The sequence below is a fragment of the Penicillium daleae genome, assembly GCF_028827525.1.
Source record: "Penicillium daleae strain IBT 16125 chromosome Unknown utg000009l_segment0_segment0, whole genome shotgun sequence".
NCBI lineage: Eukaryota > Fungi > Ascomycota > Eurotiomycetes > Eurotiales > Aspergillaceae > Penicillium > Penicillium daleae.
This window is the reverse complement of record NW_026623157.1, coordinates 349,685-365,909: the sequence shown is the minus strand read 5'-3', so window position 1 is coordinate 365,909 and position 16,225 is coordinate 349,685. Positions and strand designations below refer to the sequence as shown.

At 50.9% G+C, this 16,225-nt stretch overlaps 7 protein-coding genes across 7 annotated transcripts; 2 read left to right on the top strand and 5 right to left on the bottom strand.

Moving 5' to 3' along the window:
* Nucleotides 1–729: 729 nt before the first annotated feature.
* N7458_011341 (putative endo-arabinanase) lies at nucleotides 730–1,587 on the bottom strand (the record flags this gene model as incomplete). Its single annotated transcript, XM_056914723.1, has 1 exon — nucleotides 730–1,587. One exon carries the CDS (start codon nucleotides 1,585–1,587, stop codon nucleotides 730–732), a length of 858 nt encoding a protein of 285 aa, XP_056759477.1.
* Nucleotides 1,567–2,309, top strand: N7458_011340 (uncharacterized protein; the record flags this gene model as incomplete). Its single annotated transcript, XM_056914722.1, has 3 exons — nucleotides 1,567–1,672; nucleotides 1,856–2,063; nucleotides 2,123–2,309. The coding sequence occupies 3 exons, from the start codon at nucleotides 1,567–1,569 to the stop codon at nucleotides 2,307–2,309; spliced, it is 501 nt and encodes a 166-aa protein (XP_056759476.1).
* An 843-nt stretch (nucleotides 2,310–3,152) lies between these two features.
* N7458_011339 (PX and BAR domain-containing protein) lies at nucleotides 3,153–5,351 on the bottom strand (the record flags this gene model as incomplete). The annotated part of the gene is made up of 6 exons (XM_056914721.1): nucleotides 3,153–3,248; nucleotides 3,317–3,430; nucleotides 3,494–4,552; nucleotides 4,612–4,878; nucleotides 4,935–5,200; nucleotides 5,258–5,351. The coding sequence occupies 6 exons, from the start codon at nucleotides 5,349–5,351 to the stop codon at nucleotides 3,153–3,155; spliced, it is 1,896 nt and encodes a 631-aa protein (XP_056759475.1).
* Nucleotides 5,352–6,030: 679 nt separating this feature from the next.
* On the bottom strand, nucleotides 6,031–7,173 carry N7458_011338 (uncharacterized protein; the record flags this gene model as incomplete). Its single annotated transcript, XM_056914720.1, has 1 exon — nucleotides 6,031–7,173. The coding sequence occupies one exon, from the start codon at nucleotides 7,171–7,173 to the stop codon at nucleotides 6,031–6,033; it is 1,143 nt and encodes a 380-aa protein (XP_056759474.1).
* A 424-nt stretch (nucleotides 7,174–7,597) lies between these two features.
* On the bottom strand, nucleotides 7,598–12,995 carry N7458_011337 (uncharacterized protein; the record flags this gene model as incomplete). Its single annotated transcript, XM_056914719.1, has 9 exons — nucleotides 7,598–8,443; nucleotides 8,501–9,135; nucleotides 9,185–9,325; nucleotides 9,384–9,904; nucleotides 9,957–10,496; nucleotides 10,548–10,781; nucleotides 10,837–11,815; nucleotides 11,869–12,785; nucleotides 12,844–12,995. The coding sequence occupies 9 exons, from the start codon at nucleotides 12,993–12,995 to the stop codon at nucleotides 7,598–7,600; spliced, it is 4,965 nt and encodes a 1,654-aa protein (XP_056759473.1).
* A 306-nt stretch (nucleotides 12,996–13,301) lies between these two features.
* N7458_011336 (protein transporter TIM23) lies at nucleotides 13,302–13,980 on the top strand (the record flags this gene model as incomplete). The annotated part of the gene is made up of 2 exons (XM_056914718.1): nucleotides 13,302–13,892; nucleotides 13,957–13,980. The coding sequence occupies 2 exons, from the start codon at nucleotides 13,302–13,304 to the stop codon at nucleotides 13,978–13,980; spliced, it is 615 nt and encodes a 204-aa protein (XP_056759472.1).
* A 691-nt stretch (nucleotides 13,981–14,671) lies between these two features.
* N7458_011335 (uncharacterized protein) lies at nucleotides 14,672–15,172 on the bottom strand (the record flags this gene model as incomplete). Its single annotated transcript, XM_056914717.1, has 1 exon — nucleotides 14,672–15,172. The coding sequence occupies one exon, from the start codon at nucleotides 15,170–15,172 to the stop codon at nucleotides 14,672–14,674; it is 501 nt and encodes a 166-aa protein (XP_056759471.1).
* Between the last annotated feature and the right edge of the window lie 1,053 nt (nucleotides 15,173–16,225).

The following is a 16,225-nucleotide window of genomic DNA, read 5'->3' as shown; positions in this document are numbered from 1 at the left end:
ATAAGGCTGCAATGGGCATTACTTTTGAGGACATGTCAAAGAATTATGAGCGAAATTTTGTACCCCAAGGCACACAGCAGTCCATATGTATTCCATGCTCGATTCTATATGCAAGCGGCCGCACGACATATACAAAGCTGCAAGAAAGATCTAGAGAACGCCTGTGAATGAAAAAAGTGTCCCCAGATGCACAAAAGACGACACCCAAGCAAGTAGACGCCATCAATGCGAAAAAAGAGATCAAAAGGGCAATGGCTCTGAGCCCCAGATTAGCCACACACGAGCGATGGCTTTACTGAGGAAGAGTGGAAAGCGATCAGGGATTTGGATGGGTGTCATGTTGTCATGGCAGAGACTCAGACACGTAAATTGGGCAATAGATCAATGCGAGACAGGTCGACAATCTCGGTGTCGCAAATTCGAATATCCAGATACCGAGGATGAAACCAACACTTTTGTCTATATGATTGCGTCATGCTGTGGAGCGAATTTCAGATTGATCATGCTTGCACGACTGGCCATCCATTGACGTATTCCAACGGGTTGAAACCGAGTAAGGCATCCTGTTGCAAACATTAGCAACTTCATCCGAGATTCATGACATTGCCGAAATGGGGAATGAAGGAGGATCGGCGGGCGGGTTATCTTCCTCGGTCCACAAGCGTGCCGCGAGAGATGAGGACTTACCGAAAATGCAAGGCCCACAGTTTTGTTTTCTGCATTGAATCATTAATATTTGTTTTCATGGTGAATGGTGATGATGATGATGATGATGATGATGATACAGTCGGTTGGTGTAGACTCACGATAGTGGTAGTATAGCATATCGGTATCACCGACTCGGATCACGCCTTGCCCGCCAGGGGCGTAGGTTTCAGCATTGGATCCGTAGATAACAGTTCCACCACCATCGACCAGGTTCTTCCCGGACTGGTCTATGTATGGACCGCGGGGATCTCTGGATCGTCCCACGCGAATACTGTATTCTGAGCCTGCGGCGGGTAAGGTGCCTCTGTCGAGATCGCAGCATCGGCCGCGGCTGAACCATAGATAGTAATATCCGCCGTGGTGGGAAGTAAAGGCGCCTTCGATAGCATGCGGTCCGGTTGGATCACCGCAGAGCGAGTTCGCATTTTGGTTTGGTGCACTGATGGCATGGGGTTCGTAGGCGAGGTGTCGCGCATCTGGTTGTGTTGTGCTGACCGGGGAAATGAGGTCTTTGCCGAGGGGAACTTGATAGATCCCAGTCCAGTAGCTTCCGAAAGTCAAGTAGGCTGATCCATCGGGTAGGACTAGTGTAGCCGGGTCAATGGCGTTTGAAATGGTATATGGTGACACATCAGATCCATTGCTCGTTCCTGTTTGGACAACCACGCCATGGTCATACCAATTGCCCGGTCCGGGTGATTGGGAGGTAGCCACACCCACAGCACTGTCCCGACAGCCTGCCTTGCTCACGCTGTAGTAGCAGTAGTAAGTACCGTCAACGGCCACGACAGTCGGAGCCCATGGGACGGCCCGGTCACCCTTTGGAATAACGCTGTTGGCATCTAACACGCTACCGACATGTCGCCACGGACCAGCCATGCTCGGCGCGGTATGAATGAAGATGTGTTCGCCAACATGATACAAGTAAAACGTATCGCCGACACGGATGATGTTCGGATCATGTGTATGCTGTCTCGTCTGACGTGGAGGGGGAAAAGAACGACGGCATCATGACTCTGTAATCCCGCCTCGTCGCGCAGATACAAACTCCGACTCAAGCCCACGGTGAACAGACATAACAATCCCAATAGAACAAGCATCTTCACCCAGCGTCGAGGAATTGATAGATGCCAAAGGGACCGCAAAGACCAACCCTGGGGAAAATCCTCGACGGTGGCAGAGGGCGGCTTCGCCGACCGTGATAAGTGGCTGCTCTGGACGATCATCCTGGCAGCGCTGAATCCAGGCACTCATCGTTCTCAGGTCTGGATGCACGGCGTTTCCACCCTGTCAGTGGCTACCCGGTACGGTAGTGGGGGGTTTGGATTCGATGGGGTAACGATGCTGTTCGAAGGGTATGTCCCCTCAGTCCTGAGGGGATGTATCGAGGTCCACTCGTTTTGTCTTCCTCGAGGTGGGATCCACTGGAGGAGAGACGAAAGGGGGATAAGCTGCAAGGCACGGAATGCTCGGCAGATCAACTTGAAGCTCAATTGCGTGGGATGACCGGGACCAAAAGTGTTGAATGGAGCGTCGTTGAGACTCTTTGTCTGGCAATGAATGTGGAAGACTACCGTGTCATGTTTCGAGATGATGCGTAGAGGTGTAGTCCTTCTCGCCTCTGTCAACGCATTCTGTAGAGAGATGTCCAGTCCGGAGTAATCTTGAGTGTCTCGCGGTGTGCTTGTTCTCAACTTCTCGCAGTCCACACAGTTGACACCAAGCAAGGGCGAACCCGGTCGAAGGTTCGCTCCGGTCGGTTGCGGTTCCTGTCGATCATCGCCGCTCTGAAGGCCCTCACGGACCAAAGACATCCTCCCGTTCGCCACGAACCCACTTCTTTCCCACTGCTTCTTCATCTCGGGCGGCTGTGGAATGTGCCCTTTGCCATTCCCGTCGCTTGACTCCCTTGCCAAACCGGGCGTTGGAAAGTCTTGTAGACGGGGTCGGAGTTGGAGGTGGTGTCTTTGTACCTAGCGAGAGGAGGCATTACGGGGTCCTTTTTCTCTGTCCCGTGCAGGGTCTGGTCCAAGACAACCATCTCAATCTCCAGTTGGGAGGTGGTTGATACAGGGTTTGTCAAGGTTGCACTAACCACTTGGTCTCAAGCAGCGTGGATCAGTTAAGTTCCCCACTGTTCGTACCCGCCGCGAGCCAAGAAAAGCCAAGACAGAGAGATCCAAGGAACTTGAGCCTAGGGGACCCAGAGTCAAGACACAAAACCGGTGTATACACGAGACCTAAACTACAAGACAAGGAACTGGGTTTGGAAGTCGTTTGTAGATGCCACCTAGGGCGTGAATGGGCCCAGCTATATCGGTATTTGCGCCTGAAGAGAACGGATACAAGAAAAAGGAAAGACAAAAGAAGAAGAAATGCCCACGCGAGATCCAACACCGTCGACGCCGAGAAAGCTCGTGAAAATCCAACAGGAACCAGCCAGTCTATCGTGCGACAATCTTGTCCACCTCGTCCTTGGCTTCGGTCCACGTCTCGAGATTCTTCCGTGCCCAGTCCAAGTGACAGCGCGCATATGCGACCTAAACGATATCCAAGTCTTGGTTAGTGAGCCAATTCCAGCGGGGAAGGTCGGAGGCGCCATGCGTACCATGTAGCGTCGGAGATCGGCTTCCTTGTCCTTCTGGAAACGTTGCAGATCCTGCAGCACGCCTGCGCTAGCGTCCTTGACATCCTTTTCCGATACATCAAGTGCTTGCTCGAGCTGCAATGAAATAATTAGTACTCGTTGCAAAGACTGATTGGTCACGATTAATGATCAACCTACCTGGATGAGACTCTCTTTGGTCTTGCCGATCTGATCGCGGCGAGTCCGTTCGGGATCGACATCGGCGAAACCATGGATGGCATGACTGATGCGACCAAAGATTTTGTTCGTCACAAAGTTGCCACTAGATGTCTTGCGGTGGGCCGGCGAAGACGGCGAGGGCTCGGGTTTCTTGTATGCGGGACTGGGTGGTGAGGCGCTACCGATCGAATCGCCATGCGTGGGTGGGAACTCGGAGTCGGTCGATGGCTCGGCCATGCTGCCGCCTTCGCTGCTCACGGCGGAAGAAGTTGATAGCGATCGCTGTGACCGGGGACCGCCAGACTGAGGGGAGGTGCGGGTAAGATACTGTTCAATTCGCTTGGCTTCCAGCTCACTGCGCTCAAGAGAGTCTAGAAGCGTTTTCTTCTTGGCTAGCTCATCTCGGGTCATATCTTCTTGCACACGCTTGAGGACCCGGTATCGTAGTACGTTCCGCACCACGCTTGCAAACTGGGCGCTCTCGCGCATCGGCTCCGCAAAGCTAGCACTCAGTGCGGTAGACAGCTCTTCGGTCTCAATGTAGGAGGTATCTGCGGCTTGGCCAATGCGCTCGATCGCGGCAGCCACTGTCGGGGATTGTTCGGATAGAGAGAACCCATTGTAGCGTGCGCCCAATTCCATTAAATCAGCAGAAAGGGAAGAGAGATGTGACAATGTCCGCCGATTCACCCTCTCAATATTTCCCTGCAAAAGCAGCTCTAATTCTCGGGTCGAGGCCTCGAAGTTGACAAAGTAAGGGTCCAGCTCCTGTTCGCTCAACTTGCGCGACTCGGGCGGGAAGCGGCCCAGAACATCGGGGCCTGGGTTAGGCACCACCGGCACATCGTGACTATCACCGGGTGATGAAGGTGGGCCTCCAGCTGTGGACGACCCGCCACCACCGTGCTTGAGCTTTGCGGATGAAGAAGGGACGGGAAGCCAACCGTGGGCTTGCGTCGGGTTTGCGGGGTCGAGAGGAGGAGCCTTGAGGTTGTTCTTGGGGACGGATGAGGCTGGGTGGGAGTGCAAGACCTCGTTCTGCAAGCTTGAATTTAGCTGAAATCCACTTAATCGCAATATACTTGACCCCGACTTACCCAGCTAACATTTGGATCCAGAAAGCGCCACCATACTCCATCCTCTCGAATCTCCTTCATGCGGCGACACCGGTTCAAGAAGACTGCGAGCATGCGCTTTCGTAGCTCGATGATCGCCGTGTCTTCTTTGGCCTTGGTAGGTTTCGCGGCATAGTCGGCCATGCTATGCTTCTCGGGGATCGGAGGAACAATGAGGGTCGGATGCAGGTTCACGAGTGTCTGGCGCAGCGACGCAAACTCCGAATACCGACGACGAACTTCCAGATCCTAAAGGTCATCCATCCATTAGCCCCGTCCGAAGCCCACTCCGCATGTCAACATACCGCGGTCCGAATAGTATAGACGATGAAGCTTCCACCGCCTTCATGATTCTTGCCGGCATCCGTAATGAGAATCGGCATTTCCGGATTCTCGTAGAGAATCTGCTCAATGCGGCTGTCGTATACACTCTTCCGCGGATACTGTTGGCTTGCGGCTCCATAATCGGCTTCCTCGGGATCACTCAAATCCTCCGGATGAGATATGTAGTCTGGCGGATCCATATTGGAGTCACGACTGGATGGGGGAGTGGAATCTTGTTCGAACGTAGCTGTCTCGAGTCAGCGCGGTGATAGAGCAATCAGCCGCGGAGGGGGAGATAGCTTACGGGGGGACAGGGCGGCTGAATGCAGTGAGTCGGACAGGCGGGATTCATGGTGGTCGAATGCCCCGTAGGGGTTGTTATCCTCATCGTTCCACATGATGTTGAGGATACCGAAGGGGCCAGGCAGACAACGTAGCCTTCGGGAGTTGGAGGTTGGGAACTTGGGACTCTGGGAAAGCTGTGCCTGGGGATCTGCGGGGAGAACCAACGTCACCGACTGCGGCGGGCGGGAAGAACCACTGACGAAGTGATCGGCATGGATGCCTGAGGAACGATAATCGGAACAGTTGTGGTATAGTATCAGGTCTTATGTGACAGGCACTGAAAGCAATGCGGATAATATGAGCGCATCAGGTATTTTTATACCATTTGCACGATCACGTTCATACATTTTGATGCTCACATGGTACATGTGGCAGTCAGTTCTTGCCATGAATAACATCCATTGAACTCACGTCTGGTTGGAATCTAGATGGTCAATTTGAAAAGCGCCCAAGGTCAACTCTATGAAACAAATTTCGTTGTAGGAGTTAATGAATACTCATTTGATTCATGAGCGCAATCATACAACTTCCCTGAAAAGGTAATTCTGAGCCTCACTACACTATCGTAGTAAATGGATGTTTCTCTGTGTAATATCAAAGCGCCCTGGGTAGATCGAGTGTCCATCATCATTCCGTTCACCTTGGCTCAACCTTATGGAATACAGAAGTGCGATAGTCGAACCCAAGAATAATCGGCCGTTTTCACCACTGCAAGTATTGAATGGACCTGCCTCACCATTCGTAGTTGTTGTATTGCCTGTCATGGACTGGTGATCGCACGGGGCTATTACCTCGACTGCTCCCCGTCTGGATACTCCTCTCCCGTGTGTTAGAGGAGTGCCTGTCCTGGTAGCCATTGCCCCGTGAACTACCTCCCTGGCCGTTTCTTCGCCCATGTTCATATCTGTTTTGATTGTGGTCTCTTTGGCCAGTCTTCTTTGGATCGTGTCCATCACTTTTCTCAGACACCCGGGGACTTTGAACATTGTAGCTATCCCAAGGGTCGTTGTGGCCGTCATTTCCTTGGCCATGCTGGCTACCATTGTTGTCTTGGTTGCTTCGGTCTGCCGGCAGGCCCCAGCCGTTATTGCTTCCACCGTTGTATTGGACGTCCTGTTGGCCAGAGTCGTGATTTTCTTGGTCATTGTGTTGGGCACCCTGCTCACCCCAATCGGGATTCTCTTCATTGCTGTCTTGGACGTCCTGCTGGCGAAAGTTGCGATTTTCTTGATCATTTCCGTAGCCTTCTTGATAACCGTGATTATCATCGTGCTGTTGGTTCTCTTGAGGCTGCTCATGGGTCTCTTCTTTGTTGTTTTTGTTCTTTCTTTTGTTGTTCTTCCGGTTCCCTTGGTTGTTCTGGTTGCCTTGGTTGCCTTGATTTCCTTTCTTTTGCTTCTGCTTCTGCTTCTGTTTCTTTGACTGTTTCTGTTGCTGATTTTGTCCCTGCTGATGTCCATAGGATCTGTTCGGCGATTGCGGCCGCGTGTTTCCCTTGCGGTACCCCGGACGCCGCGTCTCTGCATGTGCTGGAGAGACACGGCCCTCTCTTAAAGTATGGGCCCGGTAATGACTGCCTTCATCATTCAAGCGGCGGAGTACCACATATTCCGGCTCCTTGATGTCGGCATATCTCAGCTTCGGTCGTACCCATCCGAAGTGAGTGTATTTGGGAACGGGATAATCAGGACCGTGGCTGCCTCTCTCCACATCACACTGAGCATGGCGACGCTCCCGCCTGACCCGCGCTCGGGCTTGGCTGATCATGACTCCCATGTTGACATGTCGTCGATACCAGCAGTAGACCAACCAGCCGATGGTGATGATGAGTAGCAGGATGCCGATGAGAAGGGCAATTAGCTGGTTTCCCTGCATGGCGAGTAGGGCCTGCCAGCCACCGGCCACCTGCAAGCGATCCGTAGTAACGTAGTCGACTATTTTAGAGGCAATCTTCACGAGATGAGCTACGAGCTCATAAAGCCTTGTGGCTGATTTGACAAAATTGATGAAGTTCTCCGAAAAAAGGAATGAAAGCTTGCGGAGAGCGACACCTACTCCGATTTGATTCGAAATTGATTGACGATGGGTTCGTGAAACGAACGGAGGGAAAGTGAATCGAGATTGCCAGGACTCAATTGAGATCAGGTGGGCATGTCGGCCTTCTTGAATGGGAAGTAACGTGACGGAATGGAAAAAGGTCAGGAGCGAGGAAGTATAAGGCACGATAAGACAAGCGTAGATACGGTCGAGCAAACAGCCTCTCAGAAATGGAAATTGGTATTCTCTATGCTAATGCTGTCTAATTTTGTTGTTCCATTGAAATACCACTGTTCAATGCAACTTGCATTCGCGAGAGCCAGTCATCGTGGAGAGACGCCTTTTGTCCAGCATCAAATAGATCCTGTATTTGCTTTCGCAAAGCGGCCTGTTCGACATCCAGAGCTTCCGGCACATTGAACTTTTGCGAAGAAAGCGATGCAGCAATGCTGATAACACGAACTCCCAAAGCGAACGACTCGGGTTTGGAAGTCCAGCCCAGTAGCCCATCTGAACCGGAAGCCTTATTCACAAGCACAAGGAGGTGGTCTAATCCTTCAGAAACCCAACAGGAGATCTGCCGTATCAACGTTTCGGGATAGGCATTTCGCTTCAATTGTGAGATCACGCGAGACCACATATCAACTTCACGGACTTCGTCAATGAAGAGGTTTTGCTTCTCCTCAACAAACAAGACGGTACTTTCTTGGCAGTGCTGTGCCATGAGAACGGACACTGGCACGAGGCGCGATTGATTGTCAGATCCACTGATGCGAGACTCCTGTCCTGTGAGGTACCGCATAACACGACGAGCAAAGTAGACAGAGTCGGAGTAGTGATCAGTGATGAAAGTTGCAAGTAGTTCGCTTGCATTCAGGGGGCCGAGTGCAAGGGCAGATGTGGGCGATACCGAGGAATAGGACAGCACCCATGATGCAGAGGCTGCAGCAATATCTCGTAGTTCCTCATCGTCATCGTTGAGCATGTCATAAAGAACCAGATAGACATCTAGCAGAGATGCATCTGTGCGTGCTGAATCGCCTTGCGGACGTAGAGCCTTAGAAAAGCTCTGAACAGATGCCACGGCTGCGTATCGAGTAGTGAACTCCTGGGATTGTTTATTAGTCATCAGCCCCCTCACATAACTTTTTGATGATCAACTCACTGTTTCCTCGCTCAAGGCAGATCGCAACTTGATAACCCAACGTTGAAGGTTGTTGTTCAAATGAGAAAGGGACTTTCCCGGGACTGAAGAAGCGCGAAGAGCAAGAAGACATCCTTGAAGACGAAGTTCTGCATCCGTAGCATGCCGATTCCACCGTTGATAGTCTAGCTCGGCCATGAAACACTTCTCCAGTTCCACGTACGGAAGGTTGAACTCGGATATGCCGTCTGCTGAGGTGGCTAGCATCTCCTCCAAAACAGTGGCCAGGTTAGAAGCGGCCAATGTCTTGGAATCCGCCGGGTGATCACCCTGGATGACATGAGAGTACAGGTCGATCAAAGCTTTCCTGTACTTGATTTCCCCAGCCAAATATTCCGATAATTGCTCTAGAATCCAACTGCCAGCATCGGCGTCGAATTGGGAGACGCTGTGGTAGAATTCAGCGATTTTCGTCCACTCTTGTGAAACGAGCATTTTCAGCAAGGTACACCATGCAAGGGCTCTTCGGAGGAGGGCACATGCGCGAGTACGGCTGACAAGATTCCATCCCGGGTGAGAAGCGTCGAAGATGTAGCTCAAGACTCCGTGAAGGTCATGCTGGTCGTAGATGTCATTAACAAATGCAATGATTTGGTCTATAGAATATTAGCTTCCATGAATTACTTCCATCCAGTCTCAACGTACCTTCAGCTTGACCTGCAATGCTTCGTTCCATGGTATCATTCAATATGTCAATAACGCAGGTGGCAACGGAAGGAGACTTCGCAGCTGAGAGCAACGTCGCCAATACATTCCGCAGAGTTACAAGAAGATCCTGGAGGTGGTCTATGGTCAGGCGGTTAGTGGAACTGTTGTCAGGACCAGAGGGGCTGAGGCATCATACTTGTCCAGAACGCATCAGTTGATGCGGCGAAGCGGCGGAGAGAGTACCGAATACAGAGAGCTACGCCGTGGATATAGTTCTCAGATACATTCTCTTGAATGAGGCTGACCAAAGTTTCAACGTCTTTGAGGATATTCGTCCTAGTCAGTAGGGATGAATAGACACGAGCAGCATGCTCTCGAATACCCCAGACTGGGCTGTGGAAGTGCGCTAGCACAAGCTTGCATAGCTTCGCGTCATAGTCGTCTCCGATAGTGGGAACTTTCTCTCCAACCAACTCCAAGGCGGGGAAGATACGCTCGGTGATAATATCAGTGCCCTCTTGAGCAGTTGTGCCCTCGGTTGGTGCCAGGAGCTTGGATAGCAGCTCAAGCAGACCGGGGTACTTGGGGAATGAGATCTTCGATCCAGGCTCAGACCCCGATACACCACCGAATCCAGCTACAGCTCCAGGAACCATACGACACATCCTGGTGAGCAGAGCACGGAAGAGCATCAAACCGGAATTGCGAAGAGCCCAACTGAATCAAAAACATTAATAAGAGTGATGAGATGTGAGAGTTATCCACGTACATAGGAGAGCCGAGCCGCTCAGCAGAGAGGGTAAGTGCGGGCATGATGAATGGCTCAGTAAAGGGACCGAGCTTCGTGTTGGTGAAGATATCTTTCAAGCAGTTCATAGCATGGACCTGGGGGAGCTCCAAGTACTGCTGCTCCTTATTATATTCGACAGGAAGATGCGAGATATCGTGAAGGTCATCCATGGCCTCCTTAAAGAAAGGAGTTCGGTGCAAAGAGCAAAGTATACCCGTAACCAGCGCAGGCAACCCGGCTGATCGTCGAGTCAGCTTGGAAGCCGACTCAAAAATCGTGGTTCTAGCCTCTTTGTACCAAACCTTTGGAAGCTCTCGGATTGATGCATCATTCGAATTGCTGCACCGTTCACAGCAGGTGGCAAATGTTTGTGAGACAGTAGAGAACGCGCCACGGTGTCGCAACTCGGCAAGTTGGGTGAAGCTAGCCCGGCCGACCTTTTCAAAATCTGCACACTGAAGTCCATTCGGGCCATCAGGTCCGTAGGTCGTGTTGAACATGGTAGCATGTAGGAGTAAGCTATTTTCCATTAGCAATGATATCTTTTCCCGGTCTGAAGCCGAAGCATACCTGGACTCCCGAAGAGCTCTCCACGAGTAAGAGAGGATGTCCTTTGGTCCAACAGCGAGATCTTCAATCGGATCGTCGGTATGACCCTCTGGAGAGTCGATGCACAAAACAGGTTTCACCTCTTCCCATACTCTATCACAGATAGATACGATACGATCGTGGATTGACCGCCACACACCAATGTCCGAACCATTCAATAGAAGGGTATGGAAGTCGGGCATCAACACAATATATCTAAATAGTTTTCGATTAGTTGAGGTCGGTATTTCGAAGCTGAGTGTTACTTTACCTTAGTCCAGACATGTATCCATGAAGAGGCGCTTCACGTAAAGTTGAGTTGAAGAGACCCTTCGAAGATGAGAGACGCTCCTCCAATTTGGTTAAGATGGTGTGGACAACTGACGTCTTTGTTGACCACCAGTCTGCACCAGTCGAGGCTGCGCTAGTCGGGAGAGCAGCGCAGAACAAGATATGATAGAGGCGAGCAACCGTATCCGCATGGTCAGCCCGACTAGTATTGCTGGCAGTAAACTCAGCTCGGGCCAGTGCATCCGTCAAGCGCATGCACACAGATGGGTAGTGATTGCCGATGGCTTCAAAGCCGTGAATCAATATCGTCTGAGGGAAAATATTTATGATCAACAGAGAAGTATGCCTCACTTCTTCAAAAGGATCAAGAAGCAGGTCCACCAGCAGCCGGAGCAGTCGCGGTTCGAAGACATTCATGTGGAACTTCCAGCGTGTTTCCACCTCGGACTTCGCTGGAGGGATGTTTGTGCGAGGGTCCAGATTGGACTCGAGCAACAGCTTCAGAGCTTTAAGTGCACTGATATGTCGTGGGTACGACGCAGTCACAACAAGATCGCCTGCAATGAAGTTGATATATTTTCGTAGGAAGGTCATTGTTTCATCATCGCTCTTCACCAAACCGGAAGGCAGATTAGAAGGCCCCTTCGCTGATACCCCCGAGTCTTCTTGTTTGAGAATGCCACTCTTGAGGCGGATGATGAGCTTCCTGGTAAGACTCATAATTTCGCCTCTGCTGTAAGAATCAGAGTCGGCATGCATGGACGGCAGGCCACGTAGAATTGAGTCAGTGGCAGCTGATGTGAATGGCTTGATGGTCGAGAACGCAGTTACCAACAGCGATAAGGCCGCGATCCGGATATTGGGTTCACGATGAAGCAGGAAGTTGCCCAGAACCTCGCTCTTAAGCACCAATTTCTGCGGTGCACCACGCTTGGACTCACTTGGCTTCGAGCCATCATCTATTATCAGTTAGAAAGTACATCTCGAAATTTTCTTCGACTGTTCATCTTACAATCTTCGTGGACAAGATTAGTCTTCTTGCCTATTTGCAAAGCAGCAAAAAGTAGAATATACTCTTTATCCTCGGCTTCGGTCATGTCACCTGCGAGAAGGCTCTTAAGGGGCAGGCTTTCCACAAAGGCCATAAAGCCAGTAGGATCAGCCGAGAAGATTGGCTGAAGGATTTGGCTCGACATGGCTTCCAGGTTATCCACGATATGAAGCATCATGTACCGAACAGGGGCAACCCAGATAGCGGAAACTGACCACTCCGAACATTCAGTCTTTAACTTCTGCAAAAGAGCACCCAGAACATTTCCGCATGATCCGGACAAATCACGGCTGTTCGTCTGGGTAAGGAGGCCAAGCACAAAAACCTTTGCTGCCAGCTCCTTGGATGGCTGGCCGGAAAGGTCTTCAGAGGTGTTGAGAGACAGGGCTTCCTGGGTATTCTCAAAAACATGCACCCATCCTTCACGGTTCCCACCGAGCCATCTCTGTAGCAAAGAGATGAAATCAGAGCCGCGGATGGCGCCTTTGCGGATTGCAAGCTCAAAGCACACCAGCGAACCCTTCAATCGTGATCGAGGCTCACCGAGCACGATACTTGGAATAATCGCATCCGTCACTGCTTTTTGTATTTCAACCTTCTTGAGCCCGTGCATATACTTGGCCAAAAGATTGATCAATGAGCCCAAAAGCTGCTTGAGCGGCTTCGGTTTCGCATCTTCATATCGGCTGAGAAATACTTCAAACACCGCAAGCCAGTTCTCTGACGAGAGAGCCAATTGCTTTGTCTGTTCAATTTTGGAAGTTGCAGCAGCATCCAGGAAGGCTGAGACGGCATTGCACGCTGCCGCTGTATGCTGATTAGACAGAGACGGCGTTGAAACTGTCTGAATCAATGACTGCCAGACTCGGTCCACCTTCCTATTCAAGAAGCGTGAGTGAGATCCATTTGGGAGCGTCCAGATATACTAAAACTCACTGGCTATCGTCACAATTCAAGGCAAGCTTGACTAATTGACCTTTGGCAATATCTTGCAGAACCTTTTCTGACAAGAATTGTACGTTCTGCGCAATGTCATCCATGTTGGTTGCGGTAGCGCACTCGGCGCCACGGGACATTTCAGCATCCATGACCTGTGCAATCCCGCATGACCTGGTTTCTTTGCAATCAGACTGTACTCCAAATTCACAGAAATATTGAATTTGTCCGAAGCTCCCCGCGCTGCCTCAGGCTTCAACATGGCCAATTTTTGGATGTGGGATACCCAAAGCGGACTAGTGGCGGGATAACTATATTCCGTGTATCCCTCAGTCACGGGACCGAAGTTTTTGCTGGCGCCGACAGTCGGTGGAGCTGCGATCAAGGGCCATCGTCCTCCTCTTCAGTTTCGTCGTCGTGTATTCTAATAATCTTATCTCTCTACCTTCTCACACATCATGGCTATCTGGGACAACCTCGGCGGCCGCAAGGAGACCGCGGCACCTTCTCCTTATGACTCCAACGCCCCAGATGCCTCTTCCTTCCTTTCCGAAGTCGCCATTCCCGATCCCACCAGACTCCATCCCCTGGCCGGCCTGAACCAGGATACTCTTGATTATTTGACCCTTGAAGACTCCGCTCTTGATTCTCTGCCCGGCTCTCGCTCCGTTCTGCCTTCTCGCGGCTGGTCCGACGACCTTTGCTACGGCGCCGGCACCACGTACTTGGCCGCTCTCACCCTCGGTGGCGCATGGGGTCTTGCGGAAGGACTGAACAAGACGCCAGCAACTGCTCCCCCTAAGATCCGACTGAACGGTGTGCTTAACTCGATCACCCGCCGCGGTCCGTTCCTCGGTAACTCCGCGGGTGTTGTCGCGATGGTTTACAATGGTTTCAACTCGGCTATCGGATATGCGCGCGGCAAGCACGATTCAGCCAACAGTGTGGCGGCTGGTGCCTTGAGTGGCATGCTTTTCAAGAGCACACGCGGTGTTAAGCCCATGATGATCTCCGGAGGCATCGTGGCTTCAATTGCTGGTGCTTGGGCTGTACGTTCCCCGAAGATGATGCACCACTTGTCCACAAGCTTTGCTAACACTTTTTTTGCTGCAGGTGACGCGAAAGGCCTTCTTTTAAAATAATACTGGCATGACCAGTCTCTGTCATACTATCATCCTTTCGGATGGCCCGAACAACCATACCCTTCCCGCCCTACCATCCATGACCCCAGCGGTAACCGATCACCGCCAGCTTCTTTCTCCACCTGCAATGTATTACAACGGCTTTTTTTATTCTTTTCCCTTGCAGATCTCTTCACTCCGGCGCTCAAAGCATCCATGTTTCGCATTTCTGCGTGGGTTGGGAATGGGGTGTGTTTCTGGGTTTGTACTTTTTATTGCTTTTCGTCTGTGTACATAGAAAAGTCTCTTGCATTTCTGGGCTTATCGACTACGACGCTTGTTTTTCGGTGTCTTGTCACGTATCCTTAATCCTGCGAGGGCTTACAATAGAGAATCATCACGCATCCAACTCGGTCCAGTAACCTCTGATAAATATAATGCAAGCTTTGCAACGAAAAGTGATTGAAGAAAAGAGCTTGCGAGACGAACTCGGGTTCTTATCTCACATCTGCAAGACAAGCGAAGAAGATTGACAGTAATTTGAGCATCACAATCGTCATCGGCAAGTTGAAAGCTCCTTCTCGCCGAATCTTGAATCCCGAGGCATCCGAAACATCCCGAGATCCCGAGAGGATAAACATATCGATGCAAAAGCACCAAAAGCACCAACTTAGGGCCTTGTCTTGATAACGATATCTGCCGCGGCTCTAAACAAAATATCCTGCTGCTGACCCGGCCAACAAAAGGACAACCATTCCAACGGCAGACTTGGACACAGGATGAGGTACGACAGACCCAGCAGCGTTGGCAGTTGAGCTCGCAGTGGCACTGCTTGAGGTGGCGGAGGACGTGGAATCAGTGCCAGTAGTTGTGGCACTGAGAGTGATGATTTCAGTGCCAGTAGTGGGTTCTGTCGCGGTAGCTCTAGCGTTGGCATTGGTATTGCACCAAACCTGGCCAGGCTCGGACGCCTTGATGAGGCATTCGGCGAGATCACCAACGGTCTGACCCTGAGCCAAGCAGTAATAATCGCACCCATCGTACTCGACCACAGAAGCAGAAGAGCAACAACTACTCATAATTGCCGAGTAGTTGCCTTTCATAGGCATGGCGCAGGCGGCATCATGCGTAGGAATGTCGTATAGCTTGGCATGGCAGCTGGAGGTCGCCGAAGCAGAAGTGATACTTGAGGTGGTGGTGACAGGCATAACGGAGGGCAATTATGTTTATTTGAGCAAGTGAATTATATGCCAATGGGTGGAACGAAGTGTAGAACTTCTCCGGGGAAAATGAAGCTGAAAGAGGTTACTTGACTACCTGGCAGGAAACCGGGTTTTCAGTATCATCTTATACACCAACGATCCGATAAAGCCACAATGAGTTAGTCTTGATAGCGAATCAATTCCCCGCTCATATTCAATTTTCTGCCCGCCTCAGGGGATTCGAGGGTCTCGAAATGACCAGCTGGATTGCCATGCCGATGCCTGGTGGATATCATTTCAACCTACTGCTCTTCGTGGCTGGAAAGTCCATCATAGCTGACGACATGTCTCAAGCTCAGGCCACATGCTTAAAACATGACATGGATTACCTTTCCTTTGGAGAAAGCCGCACTGCTTCGATAAGTTAGTTCATCATCACTGTCGCTAGCGAGGGTCCTAGCTGATCTATTTTGAAAAACTTGGCGGACCAAGTGCCGCGTATTTTATGGGTTCACTGTTAGATCATGAGATTATCACATTATGGAGCCTCTTTCCTGTATTTAGAACTATGGATTGGCCATTTAGCCCCATGGTGCGCCAAAATTAGTGGCATATCTAGTTCAAACGTGGGTAAATCCATAGCACTGATGCCGACAAGGCTCCAGATAGAGAGAGCCCTGGCGCGCCGTACTTTCTGTCAAACCCCTCGATTGACATGTATTTTTCGGTACCTGTTCGGTGTCAGTTTGACTCCTGCAGGTTCTATTTCCTTTCCCTTTGTAAAGCTCGATCAAGTCTACTCACTCGGCCGTTTCCTTAATCTAGTACATTTATGATGTTATATCGAAGTACAAACGTTCTTCATAGGAACCCTTGGGACCCTATGTCGTCGGCTCAGTCCGTATTATATGTATCCGGCTGATCAAATATCAAGGTTCCCATCTAAACATGCAAGTTGGACAGGTGGCTTTGTGGGGATCGCCGTCCCGATTGTGCCGTAAAGACCGTCTTGCCGTTTCCATTTTTAGTCGGCATTGCTATTCGGGTCAAGCCTCCTAG